The 23742-nt window shown below is 35.6% G+C and overlaps 1 protein-coding gene across 2 annotated transcripts; it reads right to left on the reverse strand.

The window, feature by feature from the left end:
* Positions 1-656: 656 nt before the first annotated feature.
* Positions 657-23742, reverse strand: AGL (amylo-alpha-1, 6-glucosidase, 4-alpha-glucanotransferase). Of its 2 annotated transcripts, none has more exons than XM_010715620.2 (23): positions 23661-23742; positions 21186-21396; positions 20152-20318; positions 19518-19721; positions 14240-14421; positions 13889-14000; positions 13313-13433; positions 13061-13163; positions 12875-12972; positions 12182-12321; positions 9086-9273; positions 7481-7604; positions 6735-6898; positions 6118-6219; positions 5669-5821; positions 5439-5589; positions 4625-4749; positions 4407-4519; positions 4147-4281; positions 3748-3878; positions 2804-2940; positions 1888-2021; positions 657-859 (listed from the first exon to the last, which is right to left on the reverse strand). In XM_010715620.2, the coding sequence occupies exons 1-23, from the start codon at positions 23740-23742 to the stop codon at positions 676-678; spliced, it is 3261 nt and encodes a 1086-aa protein (XP_010713922.1). In that variant the 3' UTR covers positions 657-675. The 2 variants fall into 2 exon arrangements, with proteins under 2 accessions (XP_010713922.1, XP_010713921.1); XM_010715619.2 differs by lacking the exon at positions 7481-7604 and adding an exon at positions 7959-8082.

Genomic DNA, 23742 nt, shown 5'->3' on the forward strand with positions numbered 1-23742 from the left:
AAAAAAAAAGGAATTGTCCAATTTGGAGAAAAAAAATTTCAAAGCCTCTAAACACAGTAAATAATACTTCTGGCATAGGAAAAGTATCCACTTCCAAGACATGTTGGCAGAACATTTGGAGAAATAAAATGCATCTGCTGACTGCTTTTATGGTCTTTCCTAAGCAACTATTGTTGCTCCTTTTGGAGAGAGCTCCAGACCAGAGATTCTTTTGGTCTATTAATAGCTCTCACGTCACTTCTGAAAACTTGTAAGCAGTAAATCCACACTTGCAATTCATTACAACTCAGCTCTTAAATTAACATTTTAAAATAAACTAGAACCTATTATGGGAAGCATTATTATCTCAAGTAAGACTTTTGGAAAGAAAGAAGACATACTTGTGGATCTCTATAAATGGAAAAACTGGATAAGTTAAAAATGTTTTATCAAAATACTGAGAAGCTTTTTTTTCCCCTTCAAGAGCAAAAAAATGGTTACCCTCCAAAAGTACTGCTAGACAAAACTCCATTCTTTTTAAGTTAAAACACAGGGAAGAGTAAAGACAAAAACAACATTGTAAATACAGCTTCTGGCATTTAGATCCCAAATGTAGTGAAAGCAACTCTTGATAATTTTGAAAGAAATATAAAACAGTTCCACGATAATTTATTTTTCTTGACATAAATGTTGTTCTCACTTACCAGCTGCTAAAGTAACACAGCACTGTTCCTTCTTATTTGTAATCTCATTCAGCCTATAGGGAACATCATGTAAGGAAGGAGACAGATCTGGCAGACATGCATATTTTCCTATCCCACACATCTGGATTGAGCCCAAGGAAAGGTGTTTAACAAATGTTGATCCATTCTGCACAAAGCTGTAATAAAAATATTCAAATTAAGAAATATATTCGTACAAAAATATCAGTGCCCTCTTTGTTTTACTTGTCTGCAAATGAAAAGGTTATACACAATATTATCAAGTGACAGAATGAATAAGTGTGTTACGCATTAACTTTGCACATAAGATTTAATTTTTAAATTACTTTTTTTCCAAAGTAGCTGCCCATAGTTAGCCTTAAATATTTAACTTATTAATGCAAATGGGAGTGTTTACATGTTGAATACTTTTAGGGAAAGGGGCAGCAAAGTGAAATTGGTTTAATTTATTTGATGCCTACATATGGATCTCAGACCACAAAATAGGAGAAACTAAAAAGGTTTTATCATTTTATTCTATAAACAAAATTTTCTAAAATCTGGTCAGCATTTTTAAAGACTTCTGCATCTGTATATATATTCTCACATAATAGAATCCTAAGTCATTAACTCATTTAGCATATTGGCTAATATAACACAGCCTGCATTCCTGACTTTTTTCATAAAATACAGTTTTCCACATGGTATCACAGCAATACCAAATCCAACATCATTACTCTTCATGAAATTGTTTAAAAATATTCATAACTAGAATAGAGCTGTCATTAAATTAATCTTCCTTCCCTTTCCAGGAAAGGGCACTGAAAATTTCTAGAACTAAGGACAAAAGAAACATTGAACAAAGCACCAGAAAAAGTGCAATCTCTTTCTCGCAGAAAGCACTGCAGCTTCACTGAAAGCAGCACCAAGATAACCTCTGCAATGCTTCAGAAAAACGCTTGTTAGAAGGTTTTATCCTCCAATAGTACAATGCCAGCAATAGTTATAAATCCAAATCCAGGATAGGAATAGCAATTAAACCTTCCAACCCACCGCAGTTAGAAGACTGATTTGATTTTCACTACCAATATTACCTTCTTCCATTGGACAGCACAAATACAAAAACAAAAATATTCAAATGTCATTCTTCAACAGATCAAACGTAAAAAATTGCAATACCTTTACATTACTGACATGCCAAGCATACCTAGACATCTGATGCCATCCCACATCCAGAAGAGTTGTGTATGCACCCACTAAAATGGCATCAAAGTAACATGGAATAAGGTAGCGTGGAATTTTCTTCAAATATACAAACATGGCCTTCAACCATTTACCAACCTATTAAAATATAACATTGTTAGAAGTTGACAACGCTGGTGTTCAAAAAACAGTACTTATAGGACCCACTTGGTTAAAGCATTTATTAGATTTTGAACAGGTATGCGAATGCTACAGTCTTTCTTATTACATTAATTACCTGAGTTACCCAAACAAAATCTTGTGAAATGAATAAAGCAATTCTCTTGTAGGAAAGTAAAGGTGTTTTATAATGTGGGTATGCAGGTAACTTGAATCTCAGTGCTTGATGGGGCAAATCTTCCTATAACTGCATCATATTCATGTAAGCCTCAGTAGTATTTAGAGCCCTTTCTGAAAGAACTCACTTAAAAAGATGGCTACTTCATTTTTATTTGATGGGAAATAATAAACAGGGAAGGATGCTTTTAAGCTTTTATGTAAGAGCTAAAAAAAACTCTCCATGCCCTACATATATTCTCCACCTCTCTTTTGTAATGTATTCTTAACTAAGTTCAATGTGAGGTAAGAAAACCATATTATTGTCTTAGTATCCCAGAGAAACTGCCTAGAAAGTCAATATTTTATAGACAGACTGAACCTGAAGGGCAGGTTGGATTTGGCCATGGGCAGCCTGGTCTAATATTAAACGTGGAGGCTGGCAGCTCTGCCTGTGGTAGGGGGGTTGGAGTTTGATGATCCTTGAGGTCCCTCCCAACCCAAGCCATTCTATGATTCTACCAACTTAGTAGCAGCAATAATGAAAAATAAAGCAAACCAGTCATTTGAAATCCCAAAATCATGAAATATATCTTTTTACTCACTTCTGCACAGGCTCCTGCACGTGAAATCAGACGATTACTGACATAATCGATCATCCAGTCTCCAGATCTTAAATTATCACAGAACGGGTGTCCCAAATCATTCTTTGGTCTAACGTCTGCCATTACTGACATTAACCCTGAAGAGATAAATCCAACACAGTATTATATGACATGTAAATACCCAAACAGAAATTATCTTTCCCAAAGGAAAGGTTACAAAACAACAGATAACAGTAACTGGCTTTAACTACAATACTACCCTTGATCTGCAGACAGAGTTAGGATACAATTCATTTGCTGTTTCCTCAGAATATATCCTACGCAGTCACAAAAACCCCCGTGGAATAAATATTGCTTGATGAAATTCATGTCTGATAAATGACTGACACTTCTTTGTTATCTGGTAGCGCCTCTGGTTTAATAAGTGACTTATATTAATTTCATATACATCATATGCATTTGCTCTTTAAGTGCCAGAGACTGGTGTTTAAAACATATTGAAATTAATTTAGTCAGAGGGCGGTGAGGCACTAGCACAAGTTGCCCAGTGAAACCGGATGCCCCACCACACCTTGGGGTGTGTTCAAAGCCAGGCTGGATGAGGCCCTGGGCAGCCTGATCTGGTGGGTGGCAGCCCTGCTCATGGCAAGGAGTGTTGGAACTAGATGATCTTGAAAGTCCATTCCAACCCAAGCCAATCTATGCTAATTTTATGATTAATTTTAAATTCCAGGATACTGAGAAAAAGTTGTTGTTTAATTATGTTGTTACAATTTGATTCCCTGGGGTAAAACACTGATTAACATGATGAAGCAGAAAGCACATATCATTTTTTGTCCAAGCAGTAGCACTAGCCATTAAACAGTATTAAAGAATGATCTAGAGGGAGGAGCTCTATTTTTTCCATTTTCCCGACAGAAAAAGTAGAATTCTGAGACTATTACCTTGGAGACCTGCATACTTCAGGGATGACCAGTTTGGTATATTGTAACAACCTCCACCATCTTCTTGTTCTTCTGACTCACACCTATACAGCACTTGATTTAAGTCAGCCAAAGTTAGTTTAGATGCAATTCTGGAAAAACAAAAAACAAACAACAAAACACAACATACTCCATTTTAGTAAGTCTACTTTAAGTCACAGTTACACAGAACAGCAATGAAAGAGCCTGGAAACCTTTTAAGTATCAATCCTGTTCAGTATTATACACATGAAAAGAAAATCTCAGTTTTATAACAATCCAAAAATCCAACCACAGAAACAGCAACAAATCCTTTCTTTACATTTCCAAACATTTTTGCACTTACTGTAGTTCTCATTTAGAAACTCAAAGAATACTTACGAAGAAAATAATGTTTTTAATATAGGTGCTGAATGATCATCAGGAAGACTCCCAGATTTAAAGTGAGGACTGAACTGAATCAGATGATTGCGAAGTACACCAACAGCCTCCTGTGCCTTTGGATCAAGACTAACTCTGAAATATGAATGTATAATTTATAGAGCGAAGTACTTATGATAACACTTCCCAAATCTCAAAAACAAAGAATCCTAATATTCTATTTTAACTAATGCAGCCATTTGGCAATTAGTATAACGTACCTGAATACTATTACACTTCCTGGTGTTAAATTTTCAAATTCTATTTCTTGAACAAATTCATTTGGCCCTTTTATGGCAGTTCCAGCTTGCTTTATGATTTTACTCTCTTTAATCTTAGAAAAGAAAACATATTTGCAACTGAAAATCAATGTCTTTTTTCTAAGAAAAAAATCATAACAAGATATTATATCACAACACAGGTGAATAAGGATAATTACCTGGATATGCTCTCTGAGTTCCACTGTGAAATTAGGCAATCCATTTATAAAATGTTCATCTTTTTTGTAAGGACTAGTACTTCTCTCAATAGTTCTAGCCTCAAATACTACTTCTTCAATTTTTCCTAAGAAAAGCAAAACCATGTAGCTGTTAATATGGATTAAATGAGAGGTAATACTTTTGGAATACATGAACTAAAAATCAAGAACTAAAAAACTAAATACGTAAAATACAAGCCTCTATTGTACAACTAAAGAATAACTAACAAAACACATGTGAAGTGCTATAAGTAATCCACAAAGCATTCATTACACATTCATCAACTGTCTTATTTTAAAACTGCATTTTTTTTCAATTTATAATAAAATAAACCATGAAATCAATTATCAAATGGTGAACTAGAACTTGTTATTTTTGGTTGTTTTCTTCTTTTAAGTATTAGACTATTTTCCAAGCTACAGATACAGATAGTGTATTTTCAAAGAGTAACAACTTACATTAATACTTACAAATAGTAATTCCTTCCCACACCCTGTACAACTAACCACTTTTTTCTTTTCTTACCATTTCATAAACACACATACATGGTGAAGTTACAGCAGAAAGTTGTATGAAAATATGAAAACCTTTAAAAATCCCAAGGAAGTTTGTTGTTATTTCTTTAACAACCTTTGGTGCACACACATTACTACTTACAAAAGAAATGTTAAATACGGAAAATTGTCACATTAAGTTTGTGTGTTAAAAAAACAATAGGAATACCTTGAATTAATACACACACACACGTTATTGCTTGCAAATAAATCTGATTACCTGGGATACACATTTCAGGTACTTCTTTACTGTAGAAGGAAGTCTTTGGATCCCTGAAAGCAGTTCTGCTTACAGCCACAACAGACTGGTGGGTGTTAGGGCAATGTCTTGTCACTGCTACTATATCTTCATCAACTTGATCTACATACACCTAGAAGATGCATATCATTACAAACAGGCTCATTCAAAATATAAATATAGAAAAATCAAATTGTTACCCCGTGTCTTGCCTGATTGAAGCCTTTAGTTCCCAGCTCCTGATGCAGTCTGTTCATGGCTAGCCTTCCAGCTAGAATTCCTGTCTGGAAATTAACTTCACCAGAATTCAGGTGTGCTTGTGGATTCCAGGTTGAATAAAATCTCTCTTCAGATACTACAGAAATCTGTAGGGAAATTAACTTTTTGCAAATATCAACTACACTTAAAAACAAACAAATGGCGATTCCAATTATGTAATCAGTTCAGAGTTCATATGAAATTAGACAATCCTAAGTAATGCTAACTAGTTAACTGCTTGGAATTTAAAACCAAAACAAGAATACGCCAAAAATGAATGAACCCATGAAAAACAAAATCCAAAAGCTCACAAACCCATACCAGAAAAAAAACAGTGTTAAAATACTTAGAATCAAATGTATATTTTTAAGAGTAATTTAGAAGTTAAACTGCAAACACAGACCTGGTGGGGTACTAGTTCATCATAACCTTTGGTGCTTCCTGTAGCACAACACGCCATGGAAACAATCATTGCACTTGGAAGTGCATCATATGCAGATCGATGCTAGAATAAAAAAATAAAATAAAATCACATACAAAACAAGATATATAATTCATCACTCCTGACTCAGCAAACAGAAGATAAACTTAGTTTAATAGAGGAACTAATTACTTACCACATGTTTATAATTTTTTTTTCAATGACAAGAGATTTATTGATGGCTTACTACAAATGCACTAGCAAAAGCAACGTAAGAGCAATCCTGAAATATAAGCCTTTCAGTTCACACCATTCTCTCTCATCCTGTCCTATAAAACAGGAGTGTAGGAGAACAGATGAACCACCATGTAGAACTAATTAGCAGCTGGAATGAAAGAACCAAAACAGCTCACTGAATAGTCAGTAGGACTTCTGTTTTTCACATCTTCAAGTTTTCACCTCCAGTGAATCAGTTTTCGAAATATTGCTCAGAAGGGAAAAAAAAAAAAGCATGCAGACTGCATCAAGCCCCCCATCATTCCGAAACATCAATTTAGAAAAAAAATAAACAAACTCTGGTTTCCAATTTACGTGCTTACCTGAATTGGACACTCATTGTCATGTGTAATATCCATGAAGAGCGCATGCGCTATTCCTGGCACCAAAGGCCGCAAACGTGGCTGAACAAAAGAGCCAACAGGTTCACCTCCAAAACGATAAACCAACCTTCCCTCTTCGTGGCTATTATAAGCTGTCATGGCCTCTATAGAACAAAATATTTAAGTTTTTGCATAAGACTAGCTACCATATAGCACAGCGGGCACAGATGTTAATGCAGAATTTCACATTTTTTATTTTGGTGTGTTCAAATATCACATTAAAACCTTTTTCTCCAATATGGATACACGAACTTGAAGTATTCTGTTTACCATAGTACATAAAAGTAGGAAAGGGAAAAAAGGGAGTTTTTTTTCCCCTCTCTGGTTTCCCCAGAGGATTTAAGTAACTCATGCAACAAAAATCAGACCTGATGCAGCACTTGCATAGTGGAGCTGTGCTACAGTTTCTTTTCTCCCTCACTGTAATGTAAGTGAAATATTTAACCTCCAGTAAATTAATGCAGGGTGTCTTCTCTTAATTTACAACTAGTACTGTATTGGTTTTTTGTTTTTTGTTTGTTTTTTTGCTGAGAATCAAATAAATGACATTGAATATGAAATTAGAAGCGTGTAATCCAGAAAGAATCTTTTCTGTGAAGAAAAGCCCATTCCCATTCTCTATAATCTCCAGCTGGAAAGTTCATTTCACACCATTCTCTTGCATTGCACATGCACAGCAAGCCTACCTCTTATTAAGGAGGTAATGCCCAGACTATTCACAAAGATATTGTCCAGCTCCTCATTTCCTGTGAACAGTTCAGCCACTACAAGCAAATCAGCTCGCAACTTTCTAGCTGTGTCCAGCATGTACTGCAAAAAGCACAGCCAAAAAAGCCACAGAAAGGGGAAAGGTAGACATAAAAAAGGACAAATTTCAAAGCTAGGCAGGGATTGAAATAGGAAAATGCCATGCAGCAAGGATAAATAGAAAGCCAAAATTAAGTAATTTAAATAACAGTTGAGGATGACACAAACATAAGCAAAAATTAAGGTTTAAGATTCAACAGAGGAGGAATTAAGTACAACATGAAGAAGAGAAGATAATTGCATAAGCAAAGAACATAAATATATAAGGGGAAAAAAAAGCATACCAATGTTAGTTTCAGATTAAAAACTCCAAACCATACGTAACAATCCTATACAACTTTCAACTGCTTATTGTACCTCTAATCAGGCTGGTAATTCCCAGGCGGTTGACAAAAACATTGTCAATGTACTCACTGCCCGTGAAGAGTTCAGCTATCACATAAAGATTAGGTCTGACTGATCTGGCTGTAGCTAGCATCTCCTATAGATCATAATACACTTTTAATGGAAGTCATCCACTGTCAGCTCCATATTGGCAATCATCAGTGTGAATGTTAACCAAATATAAACACGTTCTTAATATATGCAATTCATGAAAATAGTCATAACAGGTAGCATTCATAAAATTGTTTTTATTTTATAGAAATTTACAAATTACCTAAATAATTCTAGAAAATATCCTGAAGATTTTAAGCTAATTACAACTTGGTTTTTAAATAAACAGTTGGTGCAAGTGCAAGAACAAAAGGTTGGATAGAAAAGATCTATTAAGCCTTCAAAAGTTAATCTTCCAAAAATAATAACAAGTGCACAAATGGTGGAAGTGTTTAAACAGCTGCATTTTAGAATCACAACCTCTGTGCGCACACATTAGCTAGTTTGAGTTTTTCACAAATGTAGGTAAGCTCCGTGCTCAAGCTAAGACACTGCACAGCAAACTACACAACTCAAACCTGTGTAAAACTACTTTACTAGTTAAGTACCACTTCTGGATGTAGTCAGCTCCGTAGGGAACAAGCACTACATCTAAGCAATAAGCCTGACTAACAACTTTTTGCTGAGGTTTTTGCCAAGTTTTAAATTATGGAATCTAGAAACCTTCCTGTCTAATTCAGCAACAGTAAGTATATATGGCAAATAAACACTAATAATTTTTACCAAGTCTTAGAGATAACCAAGACTAGAACTGACATGCTAGATCTAGCAGTGATTGCATTTCAGTCTGCAGTTGCATATGCAAAGTTTCTCATACCCATCAGTGCCTTTGGTTCAGCTGAAATGGAGAATGAAAACATGCAATAGCTACACAATTTTGCTAACTGCTCAGAGCAACTGGAACTACATCTAAACATTGCCAGTCAAGAAATATTGTCTACACTGAGGAAGCTTCATTCACACAAACCCTGTAGATTTTGTATAAGCAGAGGAGAACTTATTTCACATTCAGAAGCTGCTTAATCATCAGTGTGCTTAGTTTCACGTACCTCAGCTACATGAATAGGTGTAGAGTGACAGTTGTCAAGACGAATACCATGGAAATGTTTGGCAGTGATTTCTGTGTATTTTTTCATATGTGCCCAGAGGTACGGGCAGTCTTCGGGTTTGTTGCCATACCGCAGTTTCACACTGTCTCCCCAACAAATAAGCTCTCTTCTCAAATAAACATTTGAACCTGAAAGGAAAATAAATACACAATAGTATACATATTGGATAGAATGTGTACCAAAAGATGTGGCATTTTGTCTTCTACTGCTTAAGAGTAGGAGGATGCTGTGATGACGAGTAAAAATTCTAACAATAACCATATTAACTGAAAATTTATATACCTTCTACCATTGTATAATTTCAGACCACTCCAGTGGAATAATTGAATTCAATAGCAATACTGAAATTCGTAAGATTGACACTAAATTACATTTATTTCTTCAAATATGGCAATTGTACTTGAGAAAAAGAGGGATGAAGGTGGCAAAAAATAACAATACTTCATTTCCAGAAACTTTTCAAAGTTAGTCATTTATAAAACAGCATACATATGAACAGAATCACTAGTTTGGATGTCTACGCTGGTCAAACTCTAAAAAGCATTTCACTTGCCATAAATAAACTGCCATAGCCAGAATTTAGAATATAATCTTCTGCTAACAGCAGATTACAATGTCATAAGCCAAATTTCTTAAGTACTTTCTTAAGTACTCAGGTGGGTAGGCAACTTAAATGGACAAGGTCCCTAAAATATTTATCCTCCAAGGAACCTAGTTTTATTTTATCTTCTTTTTTTTTTTTTTTTTGTTTTACCTTCTTTTTGATGCAATCTACTAAAAGAAAGAAAAACCAACACTGTATAAATTGGAGTTCATATGTATATAGAATAAACCACAATTTATGCCAGAGGTTTAACTGTGGCAAAGACTTAAACAGTCTTATCTAAAAAAGTGACTTATCTCCTATATAAAACAGATATTTGACATGGCAGTATCAAGATATTTTTTCAATGTTCATTTGCAACAAGTAATATCTGAGCACAATAAAATGGAATTTTCAACAATCAAAGTGCAGCATAAGGCTCACATCATGAGTATATACAATGACAGATGCATAATAAGAACAAGCAGCAAGCAAGAAGAAAGCAGGGACTTTGAGATGCTTCTGGTACCAAAAATGTTAACTTAGGCACAGCCTACACTACAGTATCTACAGTCTTGACATAGATACTTAAACAGGAAAAACAATTTTCTTTGGATATACACTAAGCTTGTTTAAGTTACTAAACTAGCTGCATTTCAATTGCTGTACTCATGCCCTTATGTATCATCTTTTTACACTGCCTTATGGTACACACTATTCCTACTGAGACTAAATGTGGAACACAGGTACTTAAAACACAAAGAGCCATAGATCAGTTCAGAGACAACACAGTAACAAATTACTAGAAACAGTGGCCAAAAGAAAAAAAAATTGCCCAAAAGGATGGAAAATTAGCTGAAAGGCAACAGAAAAACACATACAAAACACTCGTTATCTTTACTGATGTGTAAGGGAAAAAACACTAATGGAAGGCAGTGAAATGGCTGAGATTATATTGCAAACATAAGGGTCCACCAGCACACTTCATTATGGAGTATCAATTGGATTATCTTCTAAAGCAGACACAGCAAAATCTGCCTTTCTTAAAATTTAATTAAACTGGCCATGGTTTGATTCAGATTACAAACTGTCAAAACAAGATATAGCAGCTGTTTTGTTTGTTTGTTTGTTTAAACATTGCGCATTGCTATCCCCGAAGAAGTCAGTATGCATTTTCCTGCATGGTAAATAAATACCCTATGATACCTTCACAAGTAATCCACATACTTAGGTGGATTAATTTTCTTGACAATGCCTGCATAAACAAGTATTACGAACCACACAGTGAAGGTGCCCCTGATGCAGAGCTGACAAATATCTAGAATCAACTTAGAAGTCAGAGACAGAAAGAACACTGTTAGCAGTTAGCTTTTAACACCAACGTCAATATTTTCAGTTCAATCACTAGCAACCCTTCCCTTTGTGAGCATAAGAATGGTCTTTTCCGTTCTGATGCAGAATATAGGCTACAAAGAATAGGAAAAAAAAAATCAACACAGTCTCTGCAGAGAAAGACTGTTTTGTCATCAATAGAAATTGAAGTTCAACATAAAGTATTACCTAATCTCATCCTCCTCCTAATAAATATTGTTAAGACATCTTTATTAAAAAAATATAATCCCTAAATGTCTAACTTCATAATAGTCAAATGTTATTTTCAACAACCACACCCTCCTCCTGCCCTAAAACCAACCCAACAAAAATACTCACCAGTATTCTTCATTCATTTTTCTAAATGTAATTGAGAGTTTTGAAGAAATTATCTGTGAGCTAGTATTTCAGAAATTAATTATACAACCTTTCCTTTAGATTATAATTATTGCAATTTTGCAATGACATACCAACGTTTTTTTCAGTGTGGTTCTACTTATACAGTTATGTTGAAAGACTTCACAATATAGCTGCTCCACAGGGAGCAAAGGTGAACTGTTCCTTTGCCACTGATGCTAAGATGGGAGGAATGAGTCCCTCTCCACTATCTCCCTGCCCCATCTCAACATCATCTCAAGTGCTCAACTTTCAGCTGCCTGACTGGTGCAGAATGGATATTTCAAATGCAACATACTAATATTCATGATTTCATCACATTACTTTTCTACTGTCTCATTGAAGTGCAAACAAGTAGCAGTGTTGGAACAGAGCACAGGGTAAACAACAACAGAAATAGGGGAGGAAACATGTCCTTATTTCAGTGGCAGAAAGCTGGTAATTTCTGTCTCAAATCTTGTGAAATGGTATCTGAAATCTATTTTTATAGTTGATCTTCAACATGCTGAATAGAAATAGAAGTGCTATAATCAGTATCTGCCTGCCATTTGGCTTTTTGTAACTTTATAGGAATATTTGTGGAAAAAAGTAGACTAAATAAAATAGACTAAGCATTTAGTCTATTTGTTATGCCTTGGCTAGAATATTAAAAGGTTAACAAGACTATTCAAACTTATTTTACAAACCTGGTTCTGCAAAGTTTCTAAGAGGATCATCACCCATAACCCATCCGTTATGGGCCATGAAATAACAAGCTTTATCTGGCTGATGCATCATACTTTGTTCTTCCTCCACAGTCAGGTCTTTGAATGGATAAGTAAAATACCTATGGAATTGACAGGCAATTTAAAAAAAAATGCATAAGCTGAAATCCACTGTCTTAAAAATTAAAATATCTGCTATGAACTGAGTTGAAGACAAAAAATACAACTAGCTGTCAGAAAAGTCACTATCATTTATTTATTTTTTTTCCTTTTTTTTAAATTCATGTTTTGAAGGCCAAAGGATGGAGGCAGCCACTATCTTGGTGTGAAGTGGTAGGGTAAGATTAAAGTCACAGCCCTTCAGATACATTAGTAGCACCAAGCGCATCAGACTTCAACCTTTCAAGTTTTTCTAGTTCCACTCCTTTTTCACCTACAAGAACAATTGGCACTACATAAGGTTTTAGTGTGCTCTGAGTACATTTAACACCCTCCAACATCACATTTGTTTTTTTAAATCTTTTTTCTTTAAAATATAGTCAGTTTATTGATGAAGTAACATTTGTCTATGGGAGAGAAAAAACAATTGTACTTACAAATGCTTACTGTTAATGAACTTTACATTCACATTCCCTGAATAAATTCTAATAGTTTTTAGCAACAAAAAAACAATACCTGGTAACTAAAGGATATTTTCTACTAATAGGGCCTAGTTTAGGACCATGACCGGCCAGACGTTCATATACCACTGTTCCTGCAAGACAGTTGACAGCCTAGAAATAATTAGATTATGCATTATTAGAATGCCTGAATTTATTTGCAATGCAAAACTCAGCATTTAAAACACAGAAGCTGTAAAACCTGCTCTTGATGATGATGAATCTGTCTGTATTGCTCAGCATTCAGTTCTTCAATTCTCTTGCGAAACCAGTTACAACATTCTTCTATTGCACCCGGTCCATTGCTTAGCAGGAAGAAAGAGCAGAGAGCAATTAGAATAATTTAGTTTTAAAACAAGTAACTGAAATGAAGTAAGATGTTTCTCTCTGAATTTTTTTTTTTGTAAATTTAAATTTACAAATAAATTTTAACCTGTGGTTAACAATACAATACCTGTGTGGTATGAACGTTGCCAGTGCTATATTCATGTCTACAGTACAACCAAATCTTCTATAATCAGGGTCTTGAACTATTTGAAGATGTTGATTCGGATCAGACTTAGTGCCTATTTTGCCTGAGGACAAAGGAAACAGTATCAATAAAATAGAAATTACATTTAGAAGACATAGAACTTGTACAGTTCAAGCACAAGCAATATATGGGTAGACAAAAAGCTTTGAAGGAGTAAAAAGGAAAAGAATATTTAAGGCATGACAGAGTTAGCTACTCAAAAATATTTGTGCTCAGTTACAATATTGGATTCTGGTGACAACAGTAATTTATTTATTTATTTTTTAATTCTCCCTCTTTTCTACTGAAATATTTCCCAGACTACTAAGCATAGTCTTCAAAGATTTTCTGGGACTCAAAAGATCCTTATATGCTTACGTCAGCACTGCAGATTTATCACATAACAACAACCAGGATTACTCAGTTTTCCAGCTTGGGCCTTTTAGAGTTTACCTATAAAGTTTCTTGAATTATAAATAAAGAATCTGCCTGCTCCAGCCACACACACTCTTCCTTTACCTTTAGTTAGAAGGGTTCTAAATTGCTGCACAGCTTTATTAACATCCACTTGGAAAAATTCCCATAGTTTAATTTTTGGATATATATCTTCCCAAATGATTTTACGGATACACTGTAAAAGTAAAAAGTATGTCAGTTGAGGCTGATGATTAATATAACCAACGAAAAGCTAAGTGCTCCTATGAATCGATCAGAGGGAAAAAATACAGGAAGACATGTTTTGTTAAATATACCTCAAAGTACATTTGCTGTGTGTTTCCACAACAGAATTGTGGATTGGTAGTTCAAATTAGTGAAGGATTCAGCTATTTATAATGTTCATTGGCTTACACTCAATTCTCATTTACTTACATTCAGGTGATGATCATTTTCTATCATGGGAGGGACTCCTTTATCAATACACCTTCCATCAGCCACCATACAGCTCAGGTGCCACAGAGCTCTATCTAAGACCCAGGCTGGCTTCAGGTGAGGAGAATTTACAAGGTTGTAGCCACATTCTGGATGCATCCTGAGCCACTCACTGTTAGCAGCTTATTCAACAAAGGGAGGAAGGAAAAAGTACACAAGCTGAATACTTAGTTATGTTATGCAAAAATCTTAACAGAAAGCTAAGGTACTGCAGTATGTTTAAGCAGCTCACATTTCAATTAAAGTTTTTCATGCTAATAGAAAACAGCATCTTAAGCAGATCTGCGCATCACTGACAGCTATTTGTTCCACAACAGTTGCAGGGACTGCAAAGAATCTTTTTGTTATGTCAAAACACATAACTGTATCAGCAGTTCTAAGCCAGTAAGGAAAGAAAAGTCACATTTGTTTTGCTGGAAATAAATCAAATAAAGGATGTCAACACCCGTTCTGTGTTGAAAGCGAAATTTACACCCCAAACCAAGATTTACAATGGTTTAAGGTGCTACGTATGTTTTCACTCTCACCCTTATCTGATGCTACACATGCACAAGCACACAGAGCAAGACATTAGGAACATACACATCCCCCCAGAAATAAAAGCGTATAAAGATGGACTTCTAAGAATAGATTAGCTTGTGTTACTAATCAGAAGCAGCTTGTATAAATAAATGAAAGTATAGTGGTGGGAAGGAATGCCAGAGCATCTCACTCTGTCTGTGCAGGCAAATTGAACTCTAGTTCAGATCAGACATGGATGTGTCTATTTTCTGATTGTATCCAGTGGCATCCACAAATACCATTAGGTACAAACACAAAGTTAAGGAATAAGATTCAAACTGAGTGTGAAATTCTGATGTAATTATATGCATATAACAATACAAAGTATACAGAGCAATAGGAACTTTAATTCTTGTAATATGACAAAAAAGGCTTCAATGATTAATTTCTATTTTTAAAACTGTCCTAATCATATAGCTTAAGTGAAAAAAATTTCAATACACTTTTTGAATGAATCTCTGCAATTGAAAAACAATATACGCAAAAAAAACACCACGTGGTATGTAACAAAAAGTTGCTGCTCATGCTTTCTGAGATTTTTTAAAAATCATTCTTCATAGAAAACATCTTAATAACACATTAGGTTAGAAAAGCAGATAAAGTATCAAACAGAAGAAATAATGTAATTATTATACTGAAAACAGAAATATTAATTAACATGCCCCAAAATTGTAGCAGAAAAATTAACAACTAAAAAACCAGTTTGCTTAGTTTCTACTCCAAACAAAAAAAATTCAAAGGTAAAGAAATGAGTGTACTTTCCCACTCTGTAGTTTAGAAGAGCTATTCATATACCTTCCTGCATTACATTTCAAGACCATTATGAACATGGCAAAACTCCATGTTCATAAGGTCAAACTACTTCTGGAAGCTAAGATCTTCATGGTTTAAAATGTCATGTACAACTAACAGCGCTTAACTTATTTTAAAGCTACATAAAGTTGTGATAAATTCATGCTGATAAAAAATATTTTGGGCCAATCACTTTTTTTTTTAATAAAATATATGTACCATTTGAAAAGCAAACAAACAAAGTGAACTCACCCTCAAAAGCCCAAACTAATCTAGTCTGCTCTTTCAGCAAGAACCACAGTTTATTACAAAGGACTTTCGCGAGTAAATACAAGGAGTTCTAGAAAGGCAGTACATCTAGATCTACTATGTTCCTACTGGGGGGTAAAAAAAAGTCAACAGGCCTTCTACTAATTCTGATGCATAGAACTACATTTTATGATAAGAAGATGAGAAATGCCATCCAGTCCTGCCAAAGAAGGTTTTGATGGAATATTAGGTAGCATTTCTTTACAGAATAGTTAGGTATTGGAAGAGTCCTGCCCAGGGAAGTGATAGAGTTGCCACCCCTGGAGGCATTTAAGAGATGTGTGGATGTGTCTATTAGGGAAATGGCTTGGAAGAGGACTTGGTGGTGATAGTTGGACTTGATATTCTTATGGATCTTTTCCACCATTAATGATTCTATGATTTATAACATAAAAAAAGAATCTGCTTCTGGAGAAAAAAAGTTGCACAAAGCAAAGCTTGTGATTACATTTGTTACAGATAGCAACTCACAATACTCACAAACAAGTACAAAAAAAACTTCAATAGGAAGATGGAGATTTACAGAAAACAAGTTCTAAAAGTCAATACATCTGAGGATTACCCTATTTCATGCTGTTCAAAAGGCAGATTTATTGTTATATAAACTAAACAGAAGCAAGGTCTAGTAGTGATGCTCGCTGCCTAAGTCTTATTTTTCCTTTATAAAACCATACAAAGGTGGTGCTTGATGTCACTGGCCAAGGGGTTGGAACTAAGATTTACAGAAGTGTTAAATTGCATTTACACAACAGTAGCCTCTTCTGAAAGAAAGAAAATGTTTTTCTTCAGCTCAGACAAGAAAGAATTTTTCTATTTTTTTCTATCTCTTGGAAAAAAGTAAATGCAGGTGAACTCAGTATTCTTATTTCAGGTTGCTCATTTGAACACACTGAAGTGAAAACGACAAACAGGGCTCGTAGTCAGTTACCAAGCAAAGGTTGCGAGTTTATCTATGATATTCCAGCTAACGTGCCAGAAGTGCATTCATCTACATCACACATATGGTCAGGCCATGGTTGCTGCTTTCAAAAGAAATTAACAGAGACATTAACATAGAAAACTGACTCCCACCGCTCTCTATTATAGAAACATTCTATACCTCTTCCCAGTGGAAGAGAAAAAAAAAAACAGACATTTAAGCTTAACCACTTCATAATGAAACTGAGTTGTCTGACTGTACAGTAGGAACAGTGGGAAGCAGTCCTAGCAAGAAAGCAGAAACTACCACAGGCACTGACTGCTCTAAGCTGACAGCTCGTGAGCTGTGTTACAGCATGGGAGGATTTGTCGTGAGACAACTCTGTGCTTTATGCCTTTAATGCAGACATACTGTGGAATTAATAACTGATGTGTAGTATTCATAATCCACTCAAAGTAACTGACTATACATTTTATGTCTTTCACATCCAAATAAATGTGAAACATTTTATAGTTAAATCATAAAAAAATAGTGAAGTCAAATTTCCTTCTTATCAAGTTGTACATACTAAGAGCATCAAGTACTTATTTCTACATTTCAGAAGCACCTAAAATATCTACCTTCACCTGCACGTGCAAAACTACAGCTTTAGCAGTCAGTGATCATTTATACACATTTCTGCTCATGCTAAATCTGGCATTTAACTAAGTTGGTAGTCAGTTGCAAATCAAGAGGTTCTGGTAGTTAACAACCAAAAGGGGAAAAAAACATTCAACTCTCATTGTGAGTTCAGAAGCTTGAAGCTACAGTTTGATTAATAACTTAAGACAGAATCTTGGTTATTTGAAGACATTCAAACATCCATGAACCACAGTATAATTTTAAAAATAGTTTACTCATCCATCCCATCAATGAAAAATAATACGGGCTCTGCTTGAAAACTGACAGTCTTTCACAGAATCACAGAATTGTAGGGGTTGGAAAGGACCTCTAGAGATCATCGAGATCAACCCTCCTGCCAAAGCAGGTTCCCTACACCAGGTCGCACAGGTAGGCGTCCAGGCGAGACTTGAATATCTCCAGAGAAGGAGACTCCACAACCTCCCTGGGCAGCCTGTTCCAGTGCTCCGTCACCCTCACCGTGAAGAAGTTCTTACGCACATTCGTGCGAAACTTCCTATGCTGCAGCTTCTGTCCGTTTCCCCTTGTCCTGTCTCCACGTACCACTGAAAAGAGACTGGCCTCACCACTATGGCTGCCACACTTCAGATATTTGTAAACCTGGATCGGGTCCCCTCTCAGTCGTCTTTTCTCAAGGCTAAACAGACCCAGTTCACTTAGCCTTTCTTCATAGGGGAGATGCTCCAGGCCCTTCACCATCTTTGTGGCCCTCCGCTGGACTCTTTCCAAGAGATCCCTGTCTTTTTTGTACTGGGGAGCCCAGAACTGGACACAGTACTCCAGATGAGGCCTTACCAGGGCAGAGTAGAGGGGGAGCTTTCAGCTAATGTAACCAAGTAACAATGTGACTGCTTTCAAGTATATACTGAAGTTCAATAATTAGTTTGACTTAAATATTTCTGTCCACAAAAACATTTTCCTTGGTAGCACACAAATACACAGGATCTCAAGCATGTGTGAAACAAACTAAACTCTTCGTTAGTTGTTAAAGTGAAATAAACTTTTTTTTTTCCTGATGAGAATGTCAAAAACCAAATTCCTTTCAGACACAGGGTTAATCACACTCAGAGTAACATTTCAACAAACAGACAGGACAAACAACAGGGCCCATTTTACACTGCTGACTGATTGGCTAAGAATGTTTGGCAACAGTCAACACCAAAGAACTAAAGCAAATAAAAGCTTGTTATTCACAGAAATCTATGATTCAGGGTTTTGTTTTTTTAAACATCAGACGACAGCGACATGAATGTTAACAGGAACTTCTTGTTCTCTCATGTCACAAGAATACTAATTAGTGCAGTCCTCAAGTTAAGAGTGTAAGATGAAAACTGCATTTTAAACGTAATAGAAATTCTTGTAATCCAAATAATTAAACTTACAGATAATGAAATACTATGACTGACTTCTCAAGTTTCAAAACAATCTCACTGTCCCTCTCTGAAGGGCAGACAATGTTAGCTATGAACAGCATTTAGATGCAAGTGCGCCAGCACAGTTATGCTTAAAAAACAAATCAGCAAAACTATCTACTTCACCACCAACACGCAGTCGTAACATTTCCTCCACTGCTTAACCCTAGTCCCTTGTCTCTATTCTGATTGTTTTCCATGTATTAGAAACAATTAGAGCAGTAAAAAAAAAATAAATAGCAGCAATAATAATTCTGCTATCAAGAAAGTAGTCAGCTTAAGTTTGTTATGTTCATTCTATAAACTGAAAGCTGCACAGCACAGATCATAAAAATAAGCATGATATGAAAAATACAGACACGCACAGTTCATTAATTCCATCTAAGAAAGGCTCTATTCAACTCAAGCAACAATACAAAATACTTTTACATCTGTTATGGAGACATAGTTATTGTAATTCAATGATTTTTTGACGGGGAAAAGTTAAAGGAAATAATGAAATAAAATTATAGGACAAACTTGGTTATGCACATAGAAATCATACCAGTATGGTTGTAGACTACATCTGTGATGCAAAGCATATTCCATTCATTTTTCATTTTTTCCACAAGAGCTCCTATATCATTCCAAGTGCATTTTTTGTTATGGCTTGAAAATTCAGGATTAACTTCTAACTGATCAGCCAGTGAATAGCATGATCTAGATAGTCCAAGCTTCTGCAGTGGTGTAAAATGAATCATGTTGTAACCTATGAAATAAGAAACCATTGATTTCATAAAAAAAAAATAAATAAATCAAATTTCAATAAAAGTTAACAGACAGAAGCATAATAAGTTACAGTTATAGCATATAATAAGCCTAGCATTTGAAATATCCAGTATAAATTAAATCTGAATCTTTACTTTAAAACTCTAAATAACATTCTTAAAAAAATTATCCTCTAATTTCTACAAACTTCATATCTATCTGAAATCAACAGAACACAATAAAAATGTTAGGAAATCCTGAATTTTTGCACTACTGCAAATACTTACATATGATTACTTAAATCTGGTGGAAAATATTTGATCTATGAACTAAAGGACTAATGAACTGTGAACTGAGTGTAACTTTGTTTTCTTGTCAGAAGATTGATTAAAAAACCAAGGTGTATCCTTTGATATCTATATTGGCATTACCTGTTTCTTTTGCAACTTTAAGTCTATTTTCCCATTCATGGAATGGTCCCAGACACTTAGCGAGGAATGTCTGGAGTGTAACACAGTCCAAAGGTAACACGTGGTTATCGGCTCCAACACGCAAAATAGGATCCACAACTATGTAACCTCCACCACTTTTCTCATTTCTAGGAGAAATAATTTTCATTGGTATGATAAACACACATTGCACCAGTCAGTTTCAGAAACAAAATCCAACAAGCACAACTATTTCAAATGCACAGTAACTCAGAGGAGTGGCTGGGGAGAAAGGACTGCAGGTAGCCTAAGCAGAAACATGGAGAGACGTTGATCTCCTAGTCAGCATCTCTTTACTGGGCTTACAACAGCTGCTGACAAGAACCATTAGCACACCATTTTAAACTCTATGCAAGTAAGACACCTTTGTTACCTTGGGAGACAGAATACTGCTTCTTCTTTTAGAATACCGATGGAAACAAACAAACCACGACTGCCTATCTTTTACACAAAGATCTCCATTTGGAGCATTATGCTGGGAAAGAGATCTGAGCTAGATGCCCTTTTAAGCCAGACGGAATCTAACCACCAGCTGTCTTACAGGAGCTCGGAGTACTAGGCCATTACAGTCACCCTCCTCTGTTGAAACAAAGGAGGAAGTAAATAATGTGAAATAAAGAATGTCAGAGCCTTTACAATAGAAAGACAGAGAACAACCTCCTATTAAATGAAAAAAGTACAAATTAATCACTTGTGTTTAAAATCTGATGATTGAAATCTGGTAAAACTGTTCTGTTTTTCCAATATTCACAGAAAATTGATCACCGTCGCAAATTCTCCAGAACATATTTGTATCAGAAAGACTTCAACAACCTCAACAACTGTTGCTATTGAGCAGATTCAGATAGATTTCACTGTTGCATTTAAAAAATGCATAGAAAAAAAATACGATTTTATTCTTAATAGCAATTTCTTCAGGTTAAAACAAACCAAAGGAGAAGATTGCATTACGGCTGTAAGCATAGTGCTTCACTTACCCAAGACTAAAATAGTACTGATACGACCCAGAAATTTGGAGATCTAACTTGCAATATTTGTCAGAGTCATCCTCTTTTCCTGTGGGATTGTGCCATGATAACGTTCTGAACTTGTGGCGATCAAATACGTCTCCAGAAGCTGGATAATTTGTACACACAGTAACATGCTTGCCTTGAAGAGTTGGGCCCAATCGAAACTGCAGTTCAAACCCTCAAGAAAAAAAAGAAAAATCTCATCAGGAGGACTGGATATTTCTACTCTGTAATAATTAACTGTACTTTGGTTTTATATTAAGAAGAAAATGCACTAACATATCTGCCAAGACCTTTTGCAAAATGGTATATTTCTACAGCACCTTTTCCTCCTGCTTTCCAATTTTTTGTCATTGAAGTCTCTCATTACTTACTGAGTGCTTTTTGTCTCCTATTCAATTTGTTCTGCTTTGCTTTATAAAAAGTGTTGGAAATAAAATGCAACAGAAGCTCACAGTCATCAGACTACATACAGGCAGGTTGTAGTACTGTGAAAAAAAAATACAATCTAAAACGTAAAATTTAAGTTTACCAAGTCAATATATTAAGTTGATTTATGAAAATATCTGGAAAAAAGAAACAAATTTGAAACCATAATATTTCAAATTCCTTCATTCTCTACTGAGAAAATTCAGTAAAGTCTGAATTCCTTGTGGTTTAACTGCAAGGTGATAGATAGCTGTGTGTAATCTAGAGGGTACATACCATTAAACCAAGAGCTCAGCAAGTGTAAGTGAGCTTTGTATACATGCTGCAATTCACACACACTTCAGGGAGAGCTGTATTTAGAATAAAGATACCCATGATAAAGGCACTACAACTAAGTTTAAAATATTATAATGTGAAAATATGCTGCAGTCCGTTCAGCTGGATATGAAGAATACAGTTTAGCTAGCGGGTTTCAGAATTGGTCTTACTTGAAGGTATGAGAGCCTCTTACCATGTACCTAGCTAGTCAGTCCTTTCAAATGACTGAAAGAGGTACAAGTGTTTGCACTGTACTTCTGACTTCTACTGAATTACACACCAGTAATGAAGGTGGCTGTAGTAACACTAGTAGCTACTAGCCCTAATGGTCTACAAAATTGGAATTTTGGAATTTTAAGTAAAAGAAATTTATGTATTTGTGAAAAAAGAAAGCTATCAATTTATACATAAAGAATTTAAAAGATGGAACAGTCCTAGAACATGCTAACTTAAATTGGAGCAAAGTAAAACAGACAAACCAACCCAAATAAGTGCTCATCGTGTAGAATCCTAGCAGATCTAATATGAGAATTTGATCTCTGAGTACATGTAAATCAAAGTCTCACCATGTTTTCACCTTCTCTTATTAAGAACTACTACAACAAAAACTTCAGGTAAAACCAGTGGTCTTAGGATCAGAATGTCTGCCATGTAAAATGAAGCTCATTTTATTGCCAACAAAAACAAATGTTCCATGAAAAAAAAATCACTTCTGAAAGCTTAGTGCACTCTCTCTGGTACAGTCCTGACATTTTATTGCAGAGATGACTAAAATTAGAGCACAGGGATATATGGCATCAATATCTTATTTCCTGTAACAGTTATACTGATATGAAGAACACTGTGCTCAAAATTAGCCATGCCCTCTCAGAGACTGTCACCAGCAGAGGTGTTCTGAATGTCTGAGGAGTGCATTGCCGAGTCCCTCCGACAGAACTTACACAACTGGGAGGAAGATAATAAGGGTTGGGGCCAATGCTGCACTTCTTCCCTAATGACATTTTTAGATTATATTGTCAGAAAGTTTTAAAATTGATATACTTGAAGGGAGTTCTTATTCTCAAGATTCAAATCTCCACCCTCTTTACTGAAGTACTTCGACATGAGGCTCCAACATAAAGTGAAAATAAGCAGAAGAGTTTCACGAGCAGTAACAGTTGCATCATTAGAAAAAGGTTGCTAAATAGACTGGCTTTGACTTTAGAACCTGAATTTGCTGACCAGGAAAATAATAAACCAATTCTAGATGGGATTGTCTTTGGGAATACACTTAAGAACACTTTCAAAGAGAAATATCAAGTTCATTTTAGTATGCAGCCAGAACACCAATACAGCACAGACACAGGAAAGCCGACAGGCAAGATAAGATTTAGGGTCCTGTATTCTCAAACATTACCTCGGGCATTACAAAAGGTTTCTATCTTTACTCCGTTTCAATATTATTGTATTAAAGACGAGGTGTTGCATAACACAGCGCAGATTAACACTACAGTTTGACTTATGAGGACGTTTCAGGGTCAGTACAGCCCGGTTTGTGCAAGGAGAGCCTCTGTCCCACAGAGGCCGCATAAAAAAACATTAGAAGAGGGAGAAGCACAAACAGAGCACTACAACAAACCAGCCCCGGCCGCCCTCCATTTCTCGCTGCCCGAGGGCGGCGGACAGCCCCGGCCGACCTCCTGTCACCCGGCCCACCTTGCTCCAGCCTGAAGAGGGTCTTATCCAGCTTCTCCATCTCGTTGAGGTGCAGCAGCCGCGTCTCCTTATGGCTCGGCAT

The sequence above is a fragment of the Meleagris gallopavo genome, chromosome 10 (genome assembly GCF_000146605.3).
Source record: "Meleagris gallopavo isolate NT-WF06-2002-E0010 breed Aviagen turkey brand Nicholas breeding stock chromosome 10, Turkey_5.1, whole genome shotgun sequence".
Lineage (NCBI taxonomy): Eukaryota > Metazoa > Chordata > Aves > Galliformes > Phasianidae > Meleagris > Meleagris gallopavo.